Source organism: Brassica napus, unplaced genomic scaffold, assembly GCF_020379485.1.
Source record: "Brassica napus cultivar Da-Ae unplaced genomic scaffold, Da-Ae ScsIHWf_375;HRSCAF=593, whole genome shotgun sequence".
Taxonomy (NCBI): domain Eukaryota; kingdom Viridiplantae; phylum Streptophyta; class Magnoliopsida; order Brassicales; family Brassicaceae; genus Brassica; species Brassica napus.
In genome coordinates, this window is record NW_026016455.1 from 17,847 (window position 1) to 45,119 (window position 27,273).

Consider the following 27,273-nt stretch of genomic DNA (forward strand, 5'->3'; position numbering starts at 1 on the left):
TACTCTTCCTCTATCCATGTATCAACTCTTCATCACCTCATCTCAACACTCCCCCTCAAGCTTGACCATGTAGGACAAGTCAAGCTTGGAAACCATGAAGACCTCCCTCATTAAAAACCTCACCAAGGAAAACCCAATGGGATAAAACCTTGATGAGGGAAAAAGAGTGGAGACTCCATGGTTAAGGGGCTCAGCTCCTAGGAGTAAGATCAATGAGTCCAAGTCTTGATAGTATGGACTCCATTGTCTTTAATCTCGCTGCCTTAGTAAACACATCTGCAAGCTGATCTTCACTTCTTGTATAACATGGCAATATCACTCCAAGTATAATCATCTGCCTTACCTTGTGGCAATCAACTTCTATATGCTTCGTCCTCTCATGAAAGACTGAGTTAGAAGCAATGTGGATAGCTGCATGATTGTCACAATGCATTGTCATAGGAGTACTCTGCTCAATCTCCAAATGCTTTAAGATCCCCTTGATCCACACCAACTCGTTTGTCAGCTTCAACATGGCTCTATACTCAGCTTCAGCACTTGAACAGGAGATAACCTTCTGCTTCTTACTCTTCCAAGTGACCAAGTTCCCTCCAATGAATGTACAATACCCAGTAGTTGATCTCCTGTCCACTCTATCTCCTTCCCAATCAGCATCACAATATCCAACCACTTCTGTACTGCCATTACAACCCATCCAAACTCCTTGACCAGACGTGCCACTCAAATACCTCAGTATCCTATCAACCATCTTCCAATGATGAACCTTTGGTGCCTGCATATGCTGGCTCACTTGATTCACTGCAAAGCATATATCAGGTCTTGTAATCGTCAAGTAGATCAGCTTATTAACCATCCTCCTATACAGCTTAGCATCCTCAAACAACTGGTTCTCTTCAACCTCCCCCTCACGCAAGACCTTATACCCCTCCTCAAGAGGTGTCTTAGCTATCTTTCCTCCAAGCACATCAGTTTCCTTCAGCATATCCATTGCATACTTCCTTTGTGACATGAACAAACCCTCCTTCGATCTGCATATCTCAATCCCCAAGAAATACTTCATCTCTCCCAAGTCTTTGATATCAAATACTGACCTGAGAAACTCTTTAGTGGCTTTAATCCCAGCCTTATCACTTCCTGTGATAACCAAATCATCCACATACACTAGAATCACAATGATCCCTGATGGTCCGACCAGTGTGAAGAGTGTGTGATCTAGTTCAGACTTCCTGAACCCTCTCCCATTGAGTGTTGTACTCAGCTTCCTGTACCAGGCTCTAGGAGATTGCTTCAACCCATATATAGCTTTCTCAATCTCAAAACATTTCCTGGCTTCACTAGATGCTCAAGACCAGGAGGAGGAAGCATATATACCTCATCTTCTAGCTCACCTTGCAGGAAAGCATTCTTCACATCCATCTGCCACAAATCCCACTCCAAGTTTGTTGCAATGGATAACACAATTCGAATTGTGTGAAGCTTGGCCACTGGTGCAAAAGTATCAATGTAATCTTCTCCATAAGTCTGTGTAAATCCTCTTGCAACCAGCCTGGTCTTGTGCCTATCTATCTCCCCATTTGCAAGATATTTGATGGTGAAGATCCATCTGTTTGAAACTGCCTTCTTCCCTCTAGGTAACTCACTCTCATACCAAGTGTCATTCCTGATCATTGCATCCCTTTCATCTCCTACTGAATCTCTCCAAACCTTGTGCTTCATAGCTTCTTCATAAGATCTTGGTATCTCATCTCATCCAAGTTACACATAAACACCATGTGCTCTTCTGGATATTCTGCAAAGGAACACACGGCTTGAGAAGGATGCTCCACAGCCTGAGCATTGTAGTACACTCTCGTGTTTACCCAGTTGGAAGCATCCCTCTTTATCCTTGTGCTTCTCCGCAAAACCTGAACTTGTTCTTCTTCTTGTGCTTCTTGCTGCACACCTTCACTAGACTGAGCTCCACTCTCCTCTGAACCAGTGGACTGAGCCACACTCTCATCTGAACCAGTAGACTGAGCCCACTCTCCCCTGAACCAGTAGACTCTCCTTGCCCATCTCCACTAGACTGAGCATCATCCTCTTGATTATGATGACCTGAATCTTCTTGGTTTTGCTCTTGCTCACCTGATTCAGATCCATTCCCCCTCTCATGATCAAGAGGAGTTGTCCTTCTGCTTCTCCAGCTTGATTAGAAGGCTCTCTCCTCCCCTGTTCCTGATCCTGGGATAAACCTATCCCTAGCTTCTCCAACAACACTCTCAGTATTGTTGCCTTATTAGAGGGAGCTTGAGATAAATCCTTCAGATCCTCCCACTTCTTTTCTTCATAATACCCTTTTGTTTCAACAAACTTCACTTCTCTAGATACCATCACCCTCCTTGCTTCAGGATCATAGCACTTGTACCCCTTTTGAGTGATAGAGTAACCAATGAACATAGCCTTAGTACTCTTTGCCTCCAGCTTGTTTCTCTGCTCTCCTAAAACCATGACATAGCACACACACCCAAAGACACGTAGGTGATCAATGAAAGGTTTGCTCTTGTTCAACACTTCAAATGGAGACAGATTCTTCAATATCTTGGTTGGAACCCGGTTGATGAGATAGCAAGCAGTCTGCACAACATCACTCCAAAACGTTTTGGGACATTTGCATGAAACATCATTGATCTTGCAACCTCCATTAAGTGCATGTTCTTCCTCTCAGCTACACCATTCTGTTGTGGTGTATAAGGGCAGCTAGTCTGATGCACAATCCATGCTTGGCTAGATGACTCTTGAAGGCATTGCTGATGTATTCACCTCCATTGTCTGATCTCAGTACCTTCACAGTAGCATTGTACTGATTAGTAACATAAGCTTGGAAGTTTATAAAAGCTTCTAACACCCTATCTTTAGATGGAAGCAATGTGAGCCAAGTATACTTTGACTTCTCATCAATGAATGTCACAAAGTATTTTTGGCTGTCCCTAGACACACATGGAGATGTCCACACATCCGAGTGGATCAATTCAAAACAATGCTCATAAGTAGTCTCAGAAGTTGGGAACACAGTCCTACAATGCTTTCCTAATATGCAAGCCTCACACTCCAAGTGATTAAATGACATATTAGGCATGATCAATTCAATTGCACGAGCATGAGGATGTCCCAATCTAGCATGCCAAGTCATACTATCACACCTATCAACAGCATTACGTAAGCACACAGAATCAAGGGTTTAGAATTCTTAGCCATTTGAAGATGGTATAGCTGATTCTTGCTGTCCCCTCTGCCAATAACTCTCCCAGTCTTCAAATCTTGAAACTCCACTTCATCAGGTCTGAATACTACTTGACAATCAAGATCAATGGTAGCTTTCTTCACAGATAACAGATTTGAAGTGAACCGGGGCATGTAGAAGGCCGTTGTGTCCTTCTCAAACAGTTTGAGCTTTCCCACTCCTTCTATTGGGATCATAGCACCATTAGCTATCATAACACTCCCTGTTGCAGCCTTGATCTCACTTATAAGTCTCCTATCACTGATCATATGATGGCTTGCTCCAGAATCAATCACAATGGGTTTAGGAGTTCCGGATTGTACACCATGTTTCTTGCTTGCTGCTAAAGCTTGTACATGTTCCATGAACACTCTCCACTTCTTCCTGGTGATGCAATCATCAGCTCCACCCTCTTCTTCTGCTCTCTTAACACCACACTGTCTTCTACTGATTCACCCATGTAGGCTGAGTAAGACACTCTCCTCTCACCACTAGTTGCGCAGCCTCCTTGATCATCTTCAAGCTCATCTTGTCACTCAGATAACCAGACTCACTGTCCTTCCTCCAACCTTTCTCCTCATGAACCATACTTTGGAAAGCTTTCTCAACCTTCCCTTCTTCTTACCGTTGTAACACCCTTTCCACTGAATTGATTCTTGTTCTTCTCACACACATCACAAGTCGTTGATTCCCTCAGATTGCCCTCATCAAACCCATCAGATGAAGAACATAGCTCAAAAAACACCAAGAAACACTCAAGAACACCAAGAACAAGCTCAAGAACACAAACCACCCGATTTTAAAAATAAGAATAACACACTCCCACCCTTTTAATAACCTGGCTCTGATGCCATATACACTTTTGTGTATTAGAGTGTGTTTAAGAACAATCATAATGTTTTGTGTAAGATTAAAGAGATTAAGATAATAGTAGAGAGAGAATAGAGAAGAATACTCAAAACTCCATTAATTGATTTAATGCTCAGATACAAGTTATAAATGAAGAGATAAGGCTGATACAAAGGGGATTTCGAAATGGGACTCAAAGCATGTGAAGTCAAGCTAGCTGGCTGCTAAGAGGCTTCACATGCTTGGACAGGCTGTAATAGCTTTACCTTTCCAACTATGACCAGACCTTATCCAAACAGCTCCTCCCTTATCCATACTCCTCTTGGGCGTGCTTCTCCTCACCAAAGTGATCCAAGGTAACTTCCTAAGCCTTTAACTTAGTTACAACAGTAAAACTAAAATTACTGTGGTAAAACTCCAAAGTTACCATCTGCCCCAATACTCTTCCTCTATCCATGTATCAACCTTCATCACCTCATCTCAACACTCCCCCTCAAGCTTGACCATGTAGGGACAAGTCAAGCTTGGAAACCATGAAGACCTCCCTCATTAAAACCCTCACCAGGAAAACCTGGGATAAAACCTTGATGAGGGAAAAAGAGTGGAGACTCCATGGTTAAGGGCTCAGCTCCTAGGAGTAAGATCAATGAGTCCAAGTCTTGATAGTATGGACTCCATTGTCTTTATCCTCGCTGCCTTAGTAAACACATCTGCAAGCTGATCTTCACTTCTTGTATAACATGGCAATATCACTCCAAGTATAATCATCTGCCTTACCTTGTGGCAATCAACTTCTATATGCTTCGTCCTCTCATGAAAGACTGAGTTAGAAGCAATGTGGATAGCTGCATGATTGTCACAATGCATTGTCATAGGAGTACTCTGCTCAATCTCCAAATGCTTTAAGATCCCCTTGATCCACACCAACTCGTTTGTCAGCTTCACATGGCTCTATACTCAGCTTCAGCACTTGAACAGGAGATAACCTTCTGCTTCTTACTCTTCCAAGTGACCAAGTTCCCTCCAATGAATGTACAATACCCAGTAGTTGATCTCCTGTCCACTCTATCTCCTTCCCAATCAGCATCACAATATCCAACCACTTCTGTACTGCCATTACAACCCATCCAAACTCCTTGACCAGACGTGCCACTCAAATACCTCAGTATCCTATCAACCATCTTCCAATGATGAACCTTTGGTGCCTGCATATGCTGGCTCACTTGATTCACTGCAAAGCATATATCAGGTCTTGTAATCGTCAAGTAGATCAGCTTATTAACCATCCTCCTATACAGCTTAGCATCCTCAAACAACTGTTCTCTTCAACCTCCCCCTCACGCAAGACCTTATACCCCTCCTCAAGAGGTGTCTTAGCTATCTTTCCTCCAAGCACATCAGTTTCCTTCAGCATATCCATTGCATACTTCCTTTGTGACATGAACAAACCCTCCTTCGATCTGCATATCTCAATCCCCAAGAAATACTTCATCTCTCCCAAGTCTTTGATATCAAATACTGACCTGAGAAACTCTTTAGTGGCTTTAATCCCAGCCTTATCACTTCCTGTGATAACCAAATCATCCACATACACTAGAATCACAATGATCCCTGATGGTCCGACCAGTGTGAAGAGTGTGTGATCTAGTTCAGACTTCCTGAACCCTCTCCCATTGAGTGTTGTACTCAGCTTCCTGTACCAGGCTCTAGGAGATTGCTTTCAACCCATATATAGCTTTCCTCAATCTCAAAACATTTCCTGGCTTCACTAGATGCTCAAGACCAGGAGGAGGAAGCATATATACCTCATCTTCTAGCTCACCTTGCAGGAAAGCATTCTTCACATCCATCTGCCACAAATCCCACTCCAAGTTTGTTGCAATGGATAACACAATTCGAATTGTGTGAAGCTTGGCCACTGGTGCAAAAGTATCAATGTAATCTTCTCCATAAGTCTGTGTAAATCCTCTTGCAACCAGCCTGGTCTTGTGCCTATCTATCTCCCCATTTGCAAGATATTTGATGGTGAAGATCCATCTGTTTGAAACTGCCTTCTTCCCTCTAGGTAACTCACTCTCATACCAAGTGTCATTTCTGATCATTGCATCCCTTTCATCTCCTACTGAATCTCTCCAAACCTTGTGCTTCATAGCTTCTTCATAAGATCTTGGTATCTCACTCTCATCCAAGTTACACATAAACACCATGTGCTCTTCTGGATATTCTGCAAAGGAACACACGGCTTGGGAAGGATGCTCCACAGCCTGAGCATTGTAGTACACTCTCGTGTTTACCCAGTTGGAAGCATCCCTCTTTATCCTTGTGCTTCTCCGCAAACCTGAACTTGTTCTTCTTCTTGTGCTTCTTGCTGCACACCTTCACTAGACTGAGCTCCACTCTCCTCTGAACCAGTGGACTGAGCCACACTCTCATCTGAACCAGTAGACTGAGCCACACTCTCCCCTGAACCAGTAGACTCTCCTTGCCCATCTCCACTAGACTGAGCATCATCCTCTTGATTATGATGACCTGAATCTTCTTGGTTTTGCTCTTGCTCACCTGATTCAGATCCATTCCCCCTCTCATGATCAAGAGGAGTTGTCCTTCCTGCTTCTCCAGCTTGATTAGAAGGCTCTCTCCTCCCCTGTTCCTGATCCTGGGATAAACCTATCCCTAGCTTCTCCAACAACACTCTCAGTATTGTTGCCTTATTAGAGGGAGCTTGAGATAAATCCTTCAGATCCTCCCACTTCTTTTCTTCATAATACCCTTTTGTTTCAACAAACTTCACTTCTCTAGATACCATCACCCTCCTTGCTTCAGGATCATAGCACTTGTACCCCTTTTGAGTGATAGAGTAACCAATGAACATAGCCTTAGTACTCTTTGCCTCCAGCTTGTTTCTCTGCTCTCCTAAAACCATGACATAGCACACACACCCAAAGACACGTAGGTGATCAATGAAAGGTTTGCTCTTGTTCAACACTTCAAATGGAGACAGATTCTTCAATATCTTGGTTGGAACCCGGTTGATGAGATAGCAAGCAGTCTGCACAACATCACTCCAAAAACGTTTTGGGACATTTGCATGAAACATCATTGATCTTGCAACCTCCATTAAGTGCATGTTCTTCCTCTCAGCTACACCATTCTGTTGTGGTGTATAAGGGCAGCTAGTCTGATGCACAATCTCATGCTTGGCTAGATGACTCTTGAAGGCATTGCTGATGTATTCACCTCCATTGTCTGATCTCAGTACCTTCACAGTAGCATTGTACTGATTAGTAACATAAGCTTGGAAGTTTATAAAAGCTTCTAACACCCTATCTTTAGATGGAAGCAATGTGAGCCAAGTATACTTTGACTTCTCATCAATGAATGTCACAAAGTATTTTTGGCTGTCCCTAGACACACATGGAGATGTCCACACATCCGAGTGGATCAATTCAAAACAATGCTCATAAGTAGTCTCAGAAGTTGGGAACACAGTCCTACAATGCTTTCCTAATATGCAAGCCTCACACTCCAAGTGATTAAATGACATATTAGGCATGATCAATTCAATTGCACGAGCATGAGGATGTCCCAATCTAGCATGCCAAGTCATACTATCACACCTATCAACAGCATTACGTAAGCACACAGAATCAAAGGGTTTAGAATTCTTAGCCATTTGAAGATGGTATAGCTGATTCTTGCTGTCCCCTCTGCCAATAACTCTCCCAGTCTTCAAATCTTGAAACTCCACTTCATCAGGTCTGAATACTACTTGACAATCAAGATCAATGGTAGCTTTCTTCACAGATAACAGATTTGAAGTGAACCGGGGCATGTAGAAGGCCGTTGTGTCCTTCTCAAACAGTTTGAGCTTTCCCACTCCTTCTATTGGGATCATAGCACCATTAGCTATCATAACACTCCCTGTTGCAGCCTTGATCTCACTTATAAGTCTCCTATCACTGATCATATGATGGCTTGCTCCAGAATCAATCACAATGGGTTTAGGAGTTCCGGATTGTACACCATGTTTCTTGCTTGCTGCTAAAGCTTGTACATGTTCCATGAACACTCTCCACTTCTTCCTGGTGATGCAATCATCAGCTCCACCCTCTTTCTTCTGCTCTCTTAACACCACACTGTCTTCTACTGATTCACCCATGTAGGCTGAGTAAGAACACTCTCCTCTCACCACTAGTTGCGCAGCCTCCTTGATCATCTTCAAGCTCATCTTGTCACTCAGATAACCAGACTCACTGTCCTTCCTCCAAGCCTTTCTCCTCATGAACCATACTTTGGAAAGCTTTCTCAACCTTCCCTTCTTACAGTTTGTAACACCCTTCCACTGAATTGACTTCTTGTTCTTCTCACACACATCACAAATGTATTGAACAAGCTCACACATCTCATTCACAAGAAAGTTAAAGATAACATCTTGTTCTCTCCTTTCTTGAATTACCTCTGGCCTTGCTGTAAGCTTCAGCCACACTTCTTTCAGCCTTCCCACAAGCTGATAAAGCTCATCCTTTCCTTGTTTCCAGTCACGGATCACTCTCTTGTCCTCACTGCCCTTCACAAGTTTGGACCTTTCTTCACTAGCTGCTTCAATCCCACTCTTTCTAGTGATCTCTTGAACAGCTTCATCTTCAAAAATAACCAACTCCTTTAAAGGTTCTTCCTTTATCTGATTACTCCAAATCCCACAGCTTCCAAAAACTGTTTTCACCCAATCTGACCAGATCCACTCGTTTTCTCTCCCTTTCTTCACTTGATAACTTGATCTTGTCTTCATCTCTCTGCTAAAGTCGTTTGATTCCATCAGATGCCCTCAATCAAACCCATCAGATGAAGAACATAGCTCAAAAACCACCAAGAACACTCAAGAACACCAAGAACAGCTCAAGAACACAAACCCCAGATTTTTAAAAATAAGAATAACACACTCCCACCCTTTTAATAACCTGGCTCTGATGCCATATACACTTTTGTGTATTAGAGTGTGTTTAAGAACAATCATAATGTTTTGTGTAAGATTAAAGAGATTAAGATAATAAGTAGAGAGAGAATAGAGAGAATACTCAAAACTCCATTAATTGATTTAATGTCTCAGATACAAGTTATAAATGAAGAGATAAGGCTGATACAAAGGGGATTTCGAAATGGGACTCAAAGCATGTGAAGTCAAGGCTAGCTGGCTGCTAAGAGGCTTCACATGCTTGGACAGGCTGTAAAGTAGCTTTACCTTTCCAACTATGACCAGACCTTATCCAAACAGCTCCTCCCTTATCCATACTCCTCTTGGGCGTGCTTCTCCTCACCAAAGTGATCCAAGGTAACTTCCTAAGCCTTTAACTTAGTTACAACAGTAAAACTAAAATTACTGTGGTAAAACTCCAAAGTTACCATCTGCCCCAATACTCTTCCTCTATCCATGTATCAACTCTTCATCACCTCATCTCAACACTCCCCCTCAAGCTTGACCATGTAGGACAAGTCAAGCTTGGAAACCATGAAGACCTCCCTCATTAAAAACCTCACCAAGGAAAACCCAATGGGATAAAACCTTGATGAGGGAAAAAGAGTGGAGACTCCATGGTTAAGGGGCTCAGCTCCTAGGAGTAAGATCAATGAGTCCAAGTCTTGATAGTATGGACTCCATTGTCTTTAATCTCGCTGCCTTAGTAAACACATCTGCAAGCTGATCTTCACTTCTTGTATAACATGGCAATATCACTCCAAGTATAATCATCTGCCTTACCTTGTGGCAATCAACTTCTATATGCTTCGTCCTCTCATGAAAGACTGAGTTAGAAGCAATGTGGATAGCTGCATGATTGTCACAATGCATTGTCATAGGAGTACTCTGCTCAATCTCCAAATGCTTTAAGATCCCCTTGATCCACACCAACTCGTTTGTCAGCTTCAACATGGCTCTATACTCAGCTTCAGCACTTGAACAGGAGATAACCTTCTGCTTCTTACTCTTCCAAGTGACCAAGTTCCCTCCAATGAATGTACAATACCCAGTAGTTGATCTCCTGTCCACTCTATCTCCTTCCCAATCAGCATCACAATATCCAACCACTTCTGTACTGCCATTACAACCCATCCAAACTCCTTGACCAGACGTGCCACTCAAATACCTCAGTATCCTATCAACCATCTTCCAATGATGAACCTTTGTGCCTGCATATGCTGGCTCACTTGATTCACTGCAAAGCATATATCAGGTCTTGTAATCGTCAAGTAGATCAGCTTATTAACCATCCTCCTATACAGCTTAGCATCCTCAAACAACTGGTTCTCTTCAACCTCCCCCTCACGCAAGACCTTATACCCCTCCTCAAGAGGTGTCTTAGCTATCTTTCCTCCAAGCACATCAGTTTCCTTCAGCATATCCATTGCATACTTCCTTTGTGACATGAACAAACCCTCCTTCGATCTGCATATCTCAATCCCCAAGAAATACTTCATCTCTCCCAAGTCTTTGATATCAAATACTGACCTGAGAAACTCTTTAGTGGCTTTAATCCCAGCCTTATCACTTCCTGTGATAACCAAATCATCCACATACACTAGAATCACAATGATCCCTGATGGTCCGACCAGTGTGAAGAGTGTGTGATCTAGTTCAGACTTCCTGAACCCTCTCCCATTGAGTGTTGTACTCAGCTTCCTGTACCAGGCTCTAGGAGATTGCTTCAACCCATATATAGCTTTCCTCAATCTCAAAACATTTCCTGGCTTCACTAGATGCTCAAGACCAGGAGGAGGAAGCATATATACCTCATCTTCTAGCTCACCTTGCAGGAAAGCATTCTTCACATCCATCTGCCACAAATCCCACTCCAAGTTTGTTGCAATGGATAACACAATTCGAATTGTGTGAAGCTTGGCCACTGGTGCAAAAGTATCAATGTAATCTTCTCCATAAGTCTGTGTAAATCCTCTTGCAACCAGCCTGGTCTTGTGCCTATCTATCTCCCCATTTGCAAGATATTTGATGGTGAAGATCCATCTGTTTGAAACTGCCTTCTTCCCTCTAGGTAACTCACTCTCATACCAAGTGTCATTCCTGATCATTGCATCCCTTTCATCTCCTACTGAATCTCTCCAAACCTTGTGCTTCATAGCTTCTTCATAAGATCTTGGTATCTCACTCTCATCCAAGTTACACATAAACACCATGTGCTCTTCTGGATATTCTGCAAAGGAACACACGGCTTGAGAAGGATGCTCCACAGCCTGAGCATTGTAGTACACTCTCGTGTTTACCCAGTTGGAAGCATCCCTCTTTATCCTTGTGCTTCTCCGCAAAACCTGAACTTGTTCTTCTTCTTGTGCTTCTTGCTGCACACCTTCACTAGACTGAGCTCCACTCTCCTCTGAACCAGTGGACTGAGCCACACTCTCATCTGAACCAGTAGACTGAGCCACACTCTCCCCTGAACCAGTAGACTCTCCTTGCCCATCTCCACTAGACTGAGCATCATCCTCTTGATTATGATGACCTGAATCTTCTTGGTTTTGCTCTTGCTCACCTGATTCAGATCCATTCCCCCTCTCATGATCAAGAGGAGTTGTCCTTCCTGCTTCTCCAGCTTGATTAGAAGGCTCTCTCCTCCCCTGTTCCTGATCCTGGGATAAACCTATCCCTAGCTTCTCCAACAACACTCTCAGTATTGTTGCCTTATTAGAGGGAGCTTGAGATAAATCCTTCAGATCCTCCCACTTCTTTTCTTCATAATACCCTTTTGTTTCAACAAACTTCACTTCTCTAGATACCATCACCCTCCTTGCTTCAGGATCATAGCACTTGTACCCCTTTTGAGTGATAGAGTAACCAATGAACATAGCCTTAGTACTCTTTGCCTCCAGCTTGTTTCTCTGCTCTCCTAAAACCATGACATAGCACACACACCCAAAGACACGTAGGTGATCAATGAAAGGTTTGCTCTTGTTCAACACTTCAAATGGAGACAGATTCTTCAATATCTTGGTTGGAACCCGGTTGATGAGATAGCAAGCAGTCTGCACAACATCACTCCAAAAACGTTTTGGGACATTTGCATGAAACATCATTGATCTTGCAACCTCCATTAAGTGCATGTTCTTCCTCTCAGCTACACCATTCTGTGTGGTGTATAAGGGCAGCTAGTCTGATGCACAATCTCATGCTTGGCTAGATGACTCTTGAAGGCATTGCTGATGTATTCACCTCCATTGTCTGATCTCAGTACCTTCACAGTAGCATTGTACTGATTAGTAACATAAGCTTGGAAGTTTATAAAAGCTTCTAACACCCTATCTTTAGATGGAAGCAATGTGAGCCAAGTATACTTTGACTTCTCATCAATGAATGTCACAAAGTATTTTTGGCTGTCCCTAGACACACATGGAGATGTCCACACATCCGAGTGGATCAATTCAAAACAATGCTCATAAGTAGTCTCAGAAGTTGGGAACACAGTCCTACAATGCTTTCCTAATATGCAAGCCTCACACTCCAAGTGATTAAATGACATATTAGGCATGATCAACACACTCCCACCCTTTTAATAACCTGGCTCTGATGCCATATACACTTTTGTGTATTAGAGTGTGTTTAAGAACAATCATAATGTTTTGTGTAAGATTAAAGAGATTAAGATAATAAGTAGAGAGAGAATAGAGAGAATACTCAAAACTCCATTAATTGATTTAATGTCTCAGATACAAGTTATAAATGAAGAGATAAGGCTGATACAAAGGGGATTTCGAAATGGGACTCAAAGCATGTGAAGTCAAGGCTAGCTGGCTGCTAAGAGGCTTCACATGCTTGGACAGGCTGTAAAGTAGCTTTACCTTTCCAACTATGACCAGACCTTATCCAAACAGCTCCTCCCTTATCCATACTCCTCTCTTGGGCGTGCTTCTCCTCACCAAAGTGATCCAAGGTAACTTCCTAAGCCTTAACTTAGTTACCCAGTAAAACTAAAGTTACTGTGGTAAAACTCCAAAGTTACCATCTGCCCCAATACTCTTCCTCTATCCATGTATCAACTCTTCATCACCTCATCTCAACAGAGAATCACCAGGAAGTTGAATAAATCTCATAGGAGTTGGCATGAAGAAGTTATCCCACTTTCAAATCAGGTGATTCCAGTTTCCCAGTTTGGGAATAGCACAGCTTCTTCGTCGTTCCAATCAAACCAGGATGAATCTCTTTGTAAGAAGCTTGATTTGGATACATAAAGTGGTGGAGAATCACCAGGAAATTGAATAAATCTCATAGGAGTTGGCATGAAGAAGTTATCCCACTTTCAAATCAGTTGATTCCAGTTTCCCAGTTTGGGAATAGCACAGCTTCTTCGTCGTTCCAATCAAACCAGGATGAATCACTTTGTAAGAAGCTTGATTTGGATACATAAAGTGGTGGAGAATCACCAGGAAGTTGAATAAATCTCATAGGAGTTGGCATGAAGAAGTTATCCCACTTTCAAATCAGGTGATTCCAGTTTCCCAGTTTGGGAATAGCACAGCTTCTTCGTCGTTCCAATCAAACCAGGATGAATCTCTTTGTAAGAAGCTTGATTTGGATACATAAAGTGGTGGAGAATCACCAGGAAGTTGAATAAATCTCATAGGAGTTGGCATGAAGAAGTTATCCCACTTTCAAATCAGTTGATTCCAGTTTCCCAGTTTGGGAATAGCACAGCTTCTTCGTCGTTCCAATCAAACCAGGATGAATCTCTTTGTAAGAAGCTTGATTTGGATACATAAAGTGGTGGAGAATCACCAGGAAGTTGAATAAATCTCATAGGAGTTGGCATGAAGAAGTTATCCCACTTTCAAATCAGGTGATTCCAGTTTCCCAGTTTGGGAATAGCACAGCTTCTTCGTCGTTCCAATCAAACCAGGATGAATCTCTTTGTAAGAAGCTTGATTTGGATACATAAAGTGGTGGAGAATCACCAGGAAGTTGAATAAATCTCATAGGAGTTGGCATGAAGAAGTTATCCCACTTTCAAATCAGGTGATTCCAGTTTCCCAGTTTGGGAATAGCACAGCTTCTTCGTCGTTCCAATCAAACCAGGATGAATCACTTTTTGAGAAGCTTGATTTGGATACATAAAGTGGTGGAGAATCACCAGGAAGTTGAATAAATCTCATAGGAGTGGGATGAAGAAGTTATCCCACTTTCAAATCAGGTGATTCCAGTTTCCCAGTTTGGGAATAGCACAGCTTCTTCGTCGTTCCAATCAAACCAGGATGAATCTCTTTGTAAGAAGCTTGATTTGGATACATAAAGTGGTGGAGAATCACCAGGAAGTTGAATAAATCTCATAGGAGTTGGCATGAAGAAGTTATCCCACTTTCAAATCAGGTGATTCCAGTTTCCCAGTTTGGGAATAGCACAGCTTCTTCGTCGTTCCAATCAAACCAGGATGAATCTCTTTGTAAGAAGCTTGATTTGGATACATAAAGTGGTGGAGAATCACCAGGAAGTTGAATAAATCTCATAGGAGTTGGCATGAAGAAGTTATCCCACTTTCAAATCAGGTGATTCCAGTTTCCCAGTTTGGGAATAGCACAGCTTCTTCGTCGTTCCAATCAAACCAGGATGAATCACTTGTTGAGAAGCTTGATTTGGATACATAAAGTGGTGGAGAATCACCAGGAAGTTGAATAAATCTCATAGGAGTTGGCATGAAGAAGTTATCCCACTTTCAAATCAGGTGATTCCAGTTTCCCAGTTTGGGAATAGCACAGCTTCTTCGTCGTTCCAATCAAACCAGGATGAATCTCTTTGTAAGAAGCTTGATTTGGATACATAAAGTGGTGGAGAATCACCAGGAAGTTGAATAAATCTCATAGGAGTTGGCATGAAGAAGTTATCCCACTTTCAAATCAGGTGATTCCAGTTTCCCAGTTGGGAATAGCACAGCTTCTTCGTCGTTCCAATCAAACCAGGATGAATCTCTTTGTAAGAAGCTTGATTTGGATACATAAAGTGGTGGAGAATCACCAGGAAGTTGAATAAATCTCATAGGAGTTGGCATGAAGAAGTTATCCCACTTTCAAATCAGGTGATTCCAGTTTCCCAGTTTGGGAATAGCACAGCTTCTTCGTCGTTCCAATCAAACCAGGATGAATCTCTTTGTAAGAAGCTTGATTTGGATACATAAAGTGGTGGAGAATCACCAGGAAGTTGAATAAATCTCATAGGAGTTGGCATGAAGAAGTTATCCCACTTTCAAATCAGGTGATTCCAGTTTCCCAGTTTGGGAATAGCACAGCTTCTTCGTCGTTCCAATCAAACCAGGATGAATCTCTTTGTAAGAAGCTTGATTTGGATACATAAAGTGGTGGAGAATCACCAGGAAGTTGAATAAATCTCATAGGAGTTGGCATGAAGAAGTTATCCCACTTTCAAATCAGGTGATTCCAGTTTCCCAGTTTGGGAATAGCACAGCTTCTTCGTCGTTCCAATCAAACCAGGATGAATCACTTTTTGAGAAGCTTGATTTGGATACATAAAGTGGTGGAGAATCACCAGGAAGTTGAATAAATCTCATAGGAGTTGGCATGAAGAAGTTATCCCACTTTCAAATCAGGTGATTCCAGTTTCCCAGTTTGGGAATAGCACAGCTTCTTCGTCGTTCCAATCAAACCAGGATGAATCTCTTTGTAAGAAGCTTGATTTGGATACATAAAGTGGTGGAGAATCACCAGGAAGTTGAATAAATCTCATAGGAGTTGGCATGAAGAAGTTATCCCACTTTCAAATCAGGTGATTCCAGTTTCCCAGTTTGGGAATAGCACAGCTTCTTCGTCGTTCCAATCAAACCAGGATGAATCACTTTGTAAGAAGCTTGATTTGGATACATAAAGTGGTGGAGAATCACCAGGAAGTTGAATAAATCTCATAGGAGTTGGCATGAAGAAGTTATCCCACTTTCAAATCAGGTGATTCCAGTTTCCCAGTTTGGGAATAGCACAGCTTCTTCGTCGTTCCAATCAAACCAGGATGAATCTCTTTGTAAGAAGCTTGATTTGGATACATAAAGTGGTGGAGAATCACCAGGAAGTTGAATAAATCTCATAGGAGTTGGCATGAAGAAGTTATCCCACTTTCAAATCAGGTGATTCCAGTTTCCCAGTTTGGGAATAGCACAGCTTCTTCGTCGTTCCAATCAAACCAGGATGAATCTCTTTGTAAGAAGCTTGATTTGGATACATAAAGTGGTGGAGAATCACCAGGAAGTTGAATAAATCTCATAGGAGTTGGCATGAAGAAGTTATCCCACTTTCAAATCAGGTGATTCCAGTTTCCCAGTTTGGAATAGCACAGCTTCTTCGTCGTTCCAATCAAACCAGGATGAATCTCTTTGTAAGAAGCTTGATTTGGATACATAAAGTGGTGGAGAATCACCAGGAAGTTGAATAAATCTCATAGGAGTTGGCATGAAGAAGTTATCCCACTTTCAAATCAGGTGATTCCAGTTTCCCAGTTTGGGAATAGCACAGCTTCTTCGTCGTCGTTCCAATCAAACCAGGATGAATCACTTTGTAAGAAGCTTGATTTGGATACATAAAGTGGTGGAGAATCACCAGGAAGTTGAATAAATCTCATAGGAGTTGGCATGAAGAAGTTATCCCACTTTCAAATCAGGTGATTCCAGTTTCCCAGTTTGGGAATAGCACAGCTTCTTCGTCGTTCCAATCAAACCAGGATGAATCTCTTTGTAAGAAGCTTGATTTGGATACATAAAGTGGTGGAGAATCACCAGGAAGTTGAATAAATCTCATAGGAGTTGGCATGAAGAAGTTATCCCACTTTCAAATCAGGTGATTCCAGTTTCCCAGTTTGGGATAGCATAGCACAGCTTCTTCGTCGTTCCAATCAAACCAGGATGAATCTCTTTGTAAGAAGCTTGATTTGGATACATAAAGTGGTGGAGAATCACCAGGAAGTTGAATAAATCTCATAGGAGTTGGCATGAAGAAGTTATCCCACTTTCAAATCAGGTGATTCCAGTTTCCCAGTTTGGGAATAGCACAGCTTCTTCGTCGTTCCAATCAAACCAGGATGAATCTCTTTGTAAGAAGCTTGATTTGGATACATAAAGTGGTGGAGAATCACCAGGAAGTTGAATAAATCTCATAGGAGTTGGCATGAAGAAGTTATCCCACTTTCAAATCAGGTGATTCCAGTTTCCCAGTTTGGGAATAGCACAGCTTCTTCGTCGTTCCAATCAAACCAGGATGAATCACTTTGTTAAGAAGCTTGATTTGGATACATAAAGTGGTGGAGAATCACCAGGAAGTTGAATAAATCTCATAGGAGTTGGCATGAAGAAGTTATCCCACTTTCAAATCAGGTGATTCCAGTTTCCCAGTTTGGGAATAGCACAGCTTCTTCGTCGTTCCAATCAAACCAGGATGAATCTCTTTGTAAGAAGCTTGATTTGGATACATAAAGTGGTGGAGAATCACCAGGAAGTTGAATAAATCTCATAGGAGTTGGCATGAAGAAGTTATCCCACTTTCAAATCAGGTGATTCCAGTTTCCCAGTTTGGGAATAGCACAGCTTCTTCGTCGTTCCAATCAAACCAGGATGAATCTCTTTGTAAGAAGCTTGATTTGGATACATAAAGTGGTGGAGAATCACCAGGAAGTTGAATAAATCTCATAGGAGTTGGCATGAAGAAGTTATCCCACTTTCAAATCAGGTGATTCCAGTTTCCCAGTTTGGGAATAGCACAGCTTCTTCGTCGTTCCAATCAAACCAGGATGAATCACTTTGTAAGAAGCTTGATTTGGATACATAAAGTGGTGGAGAATCACCAGGAAGTTGAATAAATCTCATAGGAGTTGGCATGAAGAAGTTATCCCACTTTCAAATCAGGTGATTCCAGTTTCCCAGTTTGGGAATAGCACAGCTTCTTCGTCGTTCCAATCAAACCAGGATGAATCACTTTGTAAGAAGCTTGATTTGGATACATAAAGTGGTGGAGAATCACCAGGAAGTTGAATAAATCTCATAGGAGTTGGCATGAAGAAGTTATCCCACTTTCAAATCAGGTGATTCCAGTTTCCCAGTTTGGGAATAGCACAGCTTCTTCGTCGTTCCAATCAAACCAGGATGAATCTCTTTGTAAGAAGCTTGATTTGGATACATAAAGTGGTGGAGAATCACCAGGAAGTTGAATAAATCTCATAGGAGTTGGCATGAAGAAGTTATCCCACTTTCAAATCAGGTGATTCCAGTTTCCCAGTTTGGGAATAGCACAGCTTCTTCGTCGTTCCAATCAAACCAGGATGAATCTCTTTGTAAGAAGCTTGATTTGGATACATAAAGTGGTGGAGAATCACCAGGAAGTTGAATAAATCTCATAGGAGTTGGCATGAAGAAGTTATCCCACTTTCAAATCAGGTGATTCCAGTTTCCCAGTTTGGGAATAGCACAGCTTCTTCGTCGTTCCAATCAAACCAGGATGAATCTCTTTGTAAGAAGCTTGATTTGGATACATAAAGTGGTGGAGAATCACCAGGAAGTTGAATAAATCTCATAGGAGTTGGCATGAAGAAGTTATCCCACTTTCAAATCAGGTGATTCCAGTTTCCCAGTTTGGGAATAGCACAGCTTCTTCGTCGTTCCAATCAAACCAGGATGAATCACTTTGTGAGAAGCTTGATTTGGATACATAAAGTGGTGGAGAATCACCAGGAAGTTGAATAAATCTCATAGGAGTTGGCATGAAGAAGTTATCCCACTTTCAAATCAGGTGATTCCAGTTTCCCAGTTTGGGAATAGCACAGCTTCTTCGTCGTTCCAATCAAACCAGGATGAATCTCTTTGTAAGAAGCTTGATTTGGATACATAAAGTGGTGGAGAATCACCAGGAAGTTGAATAAATCTCATAGGAGTTGGCATGAAGAAGTTATCCCACTTTCAAATCAGGTGATTCCAGTTTCCCAGTTTGGGAATAGCACAGCTTCTTCGTCGTTCCAATCAAACCAGGATGAATCACTTTGTAAGAAGCTTGATTTGGATACATAAAGTGGTGGAGAATCACCAGGAAGTTGAATAAATCTCATAGGAGTTGGCATGAAGAAGTTATCCCACTTTCAAATCAGGTGATTCCAGTTTCCCAGTTTGGGAATAGCACAGCTTCTCTTCGTCGTTCCAATCAAACCAGGATGAATCTCTTTGTAAGAAGCTTGATTTGGATACATAAAGTGGTGGAGAATCACCAGGAAGTTGAATAAATCTCATAGGAGTTGGCATGAAGAAGTTATCCCACTTTCAAATCAGGTGATTCCAGTTTCCCAGTTTGGGAATAGCACAGCTTCTTCGTCGTCGTTCCAATCAAACCAGGATGAATCTCTTTGTAAGAAGCTTGATTTGGATACATAAAGTGGTGGAGAATCACCAGGAAGTTGAATAAATCTCATAGGAGTTGGCATGAAGAAGTTATCCCACTTTCAAATCAGGTGATTCCAGTTTCCCAGTTTGGGAATAGCACAGCTTCTTCTTCGTCGTTCCAATCAAACCAGGATGAATCTCTTTGTAAGAAGCTTGATTTGGATACATAAAGTGGTGGAGAATCACCAGGAAGTTGAATAAATCTCATAGGAGTTGGCATGAAGAAGTTATCCCACTTTCAAATCAGGTGATTCCAGTTTCCCAGTTTGGGAATAGCACAGCTTCTTCGTCGTTTCCAATCAAACCAGGATGAATCACTTTGTAAGAAGCTTGATTTGGATACATAAAGTGGTGGAGAATCACCAGGAAGTTGAATAAATCTCATAGGAGTTGGCATGAAGAAGTTATCCCACTTTCAAATCAGGTGATTCCAGTTTCCCAGTTTGGGAATAGCACAGCTTCTTCGTCGTTCCAATCAAACCAGGATGAATCTCTTTGTAAGAAGCTTGATTTGGATACATAAAGTGGTGGAGAATCACCAGGAAGTTGAATAAATCTCATAGGAGTTGGCATGAAGAAGTTATCCCACTTTCAAATCAGGTGATTCCAGTTTCCCAGTTTGGGAATAGCACAGCTTCTTCGTCGTTCCAATCAAACCAGGATGAATCTCTTTGTAAGAAGCTTGATTTGGATACATAAAGTGGTGGAGAATCACCAGGAAGTTGAATAAATCTCATAGGAGTTGGCATGAAGAAGTTATCCCACTTTCAAATCAGGTGATTCCAGTTTCCCAGTTTTGGGAATAGCACAGCTTCTTCGTCGTTCCAATCAAACCAGGATGAATCTCTTTGTAAGAAGCTTGATTTGGATACATAAAGTGGTGGAGAATCACCAGGAAGTTGAATAAATCTCATAGGAGTTGGCATGAAGAAGTTATCCCACTTTCAAATCAGGTGATTCCAGTTTCCCAGTTTGGGAATAGCACAGCTTCTTCGTCGTTCCAATCAAACCAGGATGAATCTCTTTGTAAGAAGCTTGATTTGGATACATAAAGTGGTGGAGAATCACCAGGAAGTTGAATAAATCTCATAGGAGTTGGCATGAAGAAGTTATCCCACTTTCAAATCAGGTGATTCCAGTTTCCCAGTTTGGGAATAGCACAGCTTCTTCGTCGTTCCAATCAAACCAGGATGAATCTCTTTGTAAGAAGCTTGATTTGGATACATAAAGTGGTGGAGAATCACCAGGAAGTTGAATAAATCTCATAGGAGTTGGCATGAAGAAGTTATCCCACTTTCAAATCAGGTGATTCCAGTTTCCCAGTTTGGGAATAGCACAGCTTCTTCGTCGTTCCAATCAAACCAGGATGAATCTCTTTGTAAGAAGCTTGATTTGGATACATAAAGTGGTGGAGAATCACCAGGAAGTTGAATAAATCTCATAGGAGTTGGCATGAAGAAGTTATCCCACTTTCAAATCAGGTGATTCCAGTTTCCCAGTTTGGGAATAGCACAGCTTCTCTTCGTCGTTCCAATCAAACCAGGATGAATCTCTTTGTAGAAGCTTGATTTGGATACATAAAGTGGTGGAGAATCACCAGGAAGTTGAATAAATCTCATAGGAGTTGGCATGAAGAAGTTATCCCACTTTCAAATCAGGTGATTCCAGTTTCCCAGTTTGGGAATAGCACAGCTTCTTCGTCGTTCCAATCAAACCAGGATGAATCACTTTGTAAGAAGCTTGATTTGGATACATAAAGTGGTGGAGAATCACCAGGAAGTTGAATAAATCTCATAGGAGTTGGCATGAAGAAGTTATCCCACTTTCAAATCAGGTGATTCCAGTTTCCCAGTTTGGGAATAGCACAGCTTCTTCGTCGTTCCAATCAAACCAGGATGAATCTCTTTGTAAGAAGCTTGATTTGGATACATAAAGTGGTGGAGAATCACCAGGAAGTTGAATAAATCTCATAGGAGTTGGCATGAAGAAGTTATCCCACTTTCAAATCAGGTGATTCCAGTTTCCCAGTTTGGGAATAGCACAGCTTCTTCGTCGTTCCAATCAAACCAGGATGAATCTCTTTGTAAGAAGCTTGATTTGGATACATAAAGTGGTGGAGAATCACCAGGAAGTTGAATAAATCTCATAGGAGTTGGCATGAAGAAGTTATCCCACTTTCAAATCAGGTGATTCCAGTTTCCCAGTTTGGGAATAGCACAGCTTCTTCGTCGTTCCAATCAAACCAGGATGAATCTCTTTGTAAGAAGCTTGATTTGGATACATAAAGTGGTGGAGAATCACCAGGAAGTTGAATAAATCTCATAGGAGTTGGCATGAAGAAGTTATCCCACTTTCAAATCAGGTGATTCCAGTTTCCCAGTTTGGGAATAGCACAGCTTCTTCGTCGTTCCAATCAAACCAGGATGAATCACTTTGTAAGAAGCTTGATTTGGATACATAAAGTGGTGGAGAATCACCAGGAAGTTGAATAAATCTCATAGGAGTTGGCATGAAGAAGTTATCCCACTTTCAAATCAGGTGATTCCAGTTTCCCAGTTTGGGAATAGCACAGCTTCTTCGTCGTTCCAATCAAACCAGGATGAATCTCTTTGTAAGAAGCTTGATTTGGATACATAAAGTGGTGGAGAATCACCAGGAAGTTGAATAAATCTCATAGGAGTTGGCATGAAGAAGTTATCCCACTTTCAAATCAGGTGATTCCAGTTTCCCAGTTTGGAATAGCACAGCTTCTTCGTCGTTCCAATCAAACCAGGATGAATCACTTTGTAAGAAGCTTGATTTGGATACATAAAGTGGTGGAGAATCACCAGGAAGTTGAATAAATCTCATAGGAGTTGGCATGAAGAAGTTATCCCACTTTCAAATCAGGTGATTCCAGTTTCCCAGTTTGGGAATAGCACAGCTTCTTCGTCGTTCCAATCAAACCAGGATGAATCTCTTTGTAAGAAGCTTGATTTGGATACATAAAGTGGTGGAGAATCACCAGGAAGTTGAATAAATCTCATAGGAGTTGGCATGAAGAAGTTATCCCACTTTCAAATCAGGTGATTCCAGTTTCCCAGTTTGGGAATAGCACAGCTTCTTCGTCGTTCCAATCAAACCAGGATGAATCTCTTTGTAAGAAGCTTGATTTGGATACATAAAGTGGTGGAGAATCACCAGGAAGTTGAATAAATCTCATAGGAGTTGGCATGAAGAAGTTATCCCACTTTCAAATCAGGTGATTCCAGTTTCCCAGTTTGGGAATAGCACAGCTTCTTCGTCGTTCCAATCAAACCAGGATGAATCTCTTTGTAAGAAGCTTGATTTGGATACATAAAGTGGTGGAGAATCACCAGGAAGTTGAATAAATCTCATAGGAGTTGGCATGAAGAAGTTATCCCACTTTCAAATCAGGTGATTCCAGTTTCCCAGTTTGGGAATAGCACAGCTTCTTCGTCGTTCCAATCAAACCAGGATGAATCTCTTTGTAAGAAGCTTGATTTGGATACATAAAGTGGTGGAGAATCACCAGGAAGTTGAATAAATCTCATAGGAGTTGGCATGAAGAAGTTATCCCACTTTCAAATCAGGTGATTCCAGTTTCCCAGTTTGGGAATAGCACAGCTTCTTCGTCGTTCCAATCAAACCAGGATGAATCTCTTTGTAAGAAGCTTGATTTGGATACATAAAGTGGTGGAGAATCACCAGGAAGTTGAATAAATCTCATAGGAGTTGGCATGAAGAAGTTATCCCACTTTCAAATCAGGTGATTCCAGTTTCCCAGTTTGGGAATAGCACAGCTTCTTCGTCGTTCCAATCAAACCAGGATGAATCACTTTGTAAGAAGCTTGATTTGGATACATAAAGTGGTGGAGAATCACCAGGAAGTTGAATAAATCTCATAGGAGTTGGCATGAAGAAGTTATCCCACTTTCAAATCAGGTGATTCCAGTTTCCCAGTTTGGGAATAGCACAGCTTCTTCTTCGTCGTTCCAATCAAACCAGGATGAATCTTTGTGAAGCTTGATTTGGATACATAAAGTGGTAGAATCACCAGGAAGTTGAATAAATCTCATAGGAGTTGGCATGAAGAAGTTATCCCACTTTCAAATCAGGTGATTCCAGTTTCCCAGTTTGGGAATAGCACAGCTTCTTCGTCGTTCCAATCAAACCAGGATGAATCACTTTGTAAGAAGCTTGATTTGGATACATAAAGTGGTGGAGAATCACCAGGAAGTTGAATAAATCTCATAGGAGTTGGCATGAAGAAGTTATCCCACTTTCAAATCAGGTGATTCCAGTTTCCCAGTTTGGGAATAGCACAGCTTCTTCGTCGTTCCAATCAAACCAGGATGAACTTTGTTGAGAAGCTTGATTTGGATACATAAAGTGGTGGAGAATCACCAGGAAGTTGAATAAATCTCATAGGAGTTGGCATGAAGAAGTTATCCCACTTTCAAATCAGGTGATTCCAGTTTCCCAGTTTGGGAATAGCACAGCTTCTTCGTCGTCGTTCCAATCAAACCAGGATGAATCTCTTTGTAAGAAGCTTGATTTGGATACATAAAGTGGTGGAGAATCACCAGGAAGTTGAATAAATCTCATAGGAGTTGGCATGAAGAAGTTATCCCACTTTCAAATCAGGTGATTCCAGTTTCCCAGTTTGGGAATAGCACAGCTTCTTCGTCGTTCCAATCAAACCAGGATGAATCTCTTTGTAAGAAGCTTGATTTGGATACATAAAGTGGTGGAGAATCACCAGGAAGTTGAATAAATCTCATAGGAGTTGGCATGAAGAAGTTATCCCACTTTCAAATCAGGTGATTCCAGTTTCCCAGTTTGGGAATAGCAGCTTCTTCGTCGTTCCAATCAAACCAGGATGAATCTCTTTGTAAGAAGCTTGATTTGGATACATAAAGTGGTGGAGAATCACCAGGAAGTTGAATAAATCTCATAGGAGTTGGCATGAAGAAGTTATCCCACTTTCAAATCAGTGATTCCAGTTTCCCAGTTTGGGAATAGCACAGCTTCTTCGTCGTTCCAATCAAACCAGGATGAATCACTTTGTAAGAAGCTTGATTTGGATACATAAAGTGGTGGAGAATCACCAGGAAGTTGAATAAATCTCATAGGAGTTGGATGAAGAAGTTATCCCACTTTCAAATCAGGTGATTCCAGTTTCCCAGTTTGGGAATAGCACAGCTTCTTCGTCGTTCCAATCAAACCAGGATGAATCTCTTTGTAAGAAGCTTGATTTGGATACATAAAGTGGTGGAGAATCACCAGGAAGTTGAATAAATCTCATAGGAGTTGGCATGAAGAAGTTATCCCACTTTCAAATCAGGTGATTCCAGTTTCCCAGTTTGGGAATAGCACAGCTTCTTCGTCGTTCCAATCAAACCAGGATGAATCACTTTGTAAGAAGCTTGATTTGGATACATAAAGTGGTGGAGAATCACCAGGAAGTTGAATAAATCTCATAGGAGTTGGCATGAAGAAGTTATCCCACTTTCAAATCAGGTGATTCCAGTTTCCCAGTTTGGGAATAGCACAGCTTCTTCGTCGTTCCAATCAAACCAGGATGAATCTCTTTGTAAGAAGCTTGATTTGGATACATAAAGTGGTGGAGAATCACCAGGAAGTTGAATAAATCTCATAGGAGTTGGCATGAAGAAGTTATCCCACTTTCAAATCAGGTGATTCCAGTTTCCCAGTTTGGGAATAGCACAGCTTCTTCGTCGTTCCAATCAAACCAGGATGAATCTCTTTGTAAGAAGCTTGATTTGGATACATAAAGTGGTGGAGAATCACCAGGAAGTTGAATAAATCTCATAGGAGTTGGCATGAAGAAGTTATCCCACTTTCAAATCAGGTGATTCCAGTTTCCCAGTTTGGGAATAGCACAGCTTCTTCGTCGTTCCAATCAAACCAGGATGAATCTTTGTAAGAAGCTTGATTTGGATACATAAAGTGGTGGAGAATCACCAGGAAGTTGAATAAATCTCATAGGAGTTGGCATGAAGAAGTTATCCCACTTTCAAATCAGGTGATTCCAGTTTCCCAGTTTGGGAATAGCACAGCTTCTTCGTCGTTCCAATCAAACCAGGATGAATCTCTTTGTAAGAAGCTTGATTTGGATACATAAAGTGGTGGAGAATCACCAGGAAGTTGAATAAATCTCATAGGAGTTGGCATGAAGAAGTTATCCCACTTTCAAATCAGGTGATTCCAGTTTCCCAGTTTGGGAATAGCACAGCTTCTTCGTCGTTCCAATCAAACCAGGATGAATCTCTTTGTAAGAAGCTTGATTTGGATACATAAAGTGGTGGAGAATCACCAGGAAGTTGAATAAATCTCATAGGAGTTGGCATGAAGAAGTTATCCCACTTTCAAATCAGGTGATTCCAGTTTCCCAGTTTGGGAATAGCACAGCTTCTTCGTCGTTCCAATCAAACCAGATGAATCACTTTTAAGAAGCTTGATTTGGATACATAAAGTGGTGGAGAATCACCAGGAAGTTGAATAAATCTCATAGGAGTTGGCATGAAGAAGTTATCCCACTTTCAAATCAGGTGATTCCAGTTTCCCAGTTTGGGAATAGCACAGCTTCTTCGTCGTTCCAATCAAACCAGGATGAATCTTTTGAGAAGCTTGATTTGGATACATAAAGTGGTGGAGAATCACCAGGAAGTTGAATAAATCTCATAGGAGTTGGCATGAAGAAGTTATCCCACTTTCAAATCAGGTGATTCCAGTTTCCCAGTTTGGGAATAGCACAGCTTCTTCGTCGTTCCAATCAAACCAGGATGAATCTCTTTGTAAGAAGCTTGATTTGGATACATAAAGTGGTGGAGAATCACCAGGAAGTTGAATAAATCTCATAGGAGTTGGCATGAAGAAGTTATCCCACTTTCAAATCAGGTGATTCCAGTTTCCCAGTTTGGGAATAGCACAGCTTCTTCGTCGTTCCAATCAAACCAGGATGAATCTCTTTGTAAGAAGCTTGATTTGGATACATAAAGTGGTGAGAATCACCAGGAAGTTGAATAAATCTCATAGGAGTTGGCATGAAGAAGTTATCCCACTTTCAAATCAGGTGATTCCAGTTTCCCAGTTTGGGAATAGCACAGCTTCTTCGTCGTTCCAATCAAACCAGGATGAATCTCTTTGTAAGAAGCTTGATTTGGATACATAAAGTGGTGGAGAATCACCAGGAAGTTGAATAAATCTCATAGGAGTTGGCATGAAGAAGTTATCCCACTTTCAAATCAGGTGATTCCAGTTTCCCAGTTTGGGAATAGCACAGCTTCTTCGTCGTTCCAATCAAACCAGGATGAATCACTTTGTAAGAAGCTTGATTTGGATACATAAAGTGGTGGAGAATCACCAGGAAGTTGAATAAATCTCATAGGAGTTGGCATGAAGAAGTTATCCCACTTTCAAATCAGGTGATTCCAGTTTCCCAGTTTGGGAATAGCACAGCTTCTTCGTCGTTCCAATCAAACCAGGATGAATCTCTTTGAGAAGCTTGATTTGGATACATAAAGTGGTGGAGAATCACCAGGAAGTTGAATAAATCTCATAGGAGTTGGCATGAAGAAGTTATCCCACTTTCAAATCAGGTGATTCCAGTTTCCCAGTTTGGGAATAGCACAGCTTCTTCGTCGTTCCAATCAAACCAGGATGAATCTCTTTGTAAGAAGCTTGATTTGGATACATAAAGTGGTGGAGAATCACCAGGAAGTTGAATAA

The 27,273-nt window shown here is 41.5% G+C and overlaps 1 protein-coding gene across 1 annotated transcript; it reads right to left on the reverse strand.

Annotated features, from left to right (window-relative positions):
- Positions 1–1,942: 1,942 nt before the first annotated feature.
- On the reverse strand, positions 1,943–11,646 carry LOC125603677 (the record flags this gene model as incomplete). Its single annotated transcript, XM_048774539.1, has 4 exons — positions 1,943–2,124; positions 6,485–6,667; positions 8,285–8,932; positions 11,464–11,646. Coding segments are annotated over 4 exons (1,196 nt in total), but the record flags the coding sequence as incomplete, so codon positions are not given.
- Positions 11,647–27,273: the final 15,627 nt, after the last annotated feature.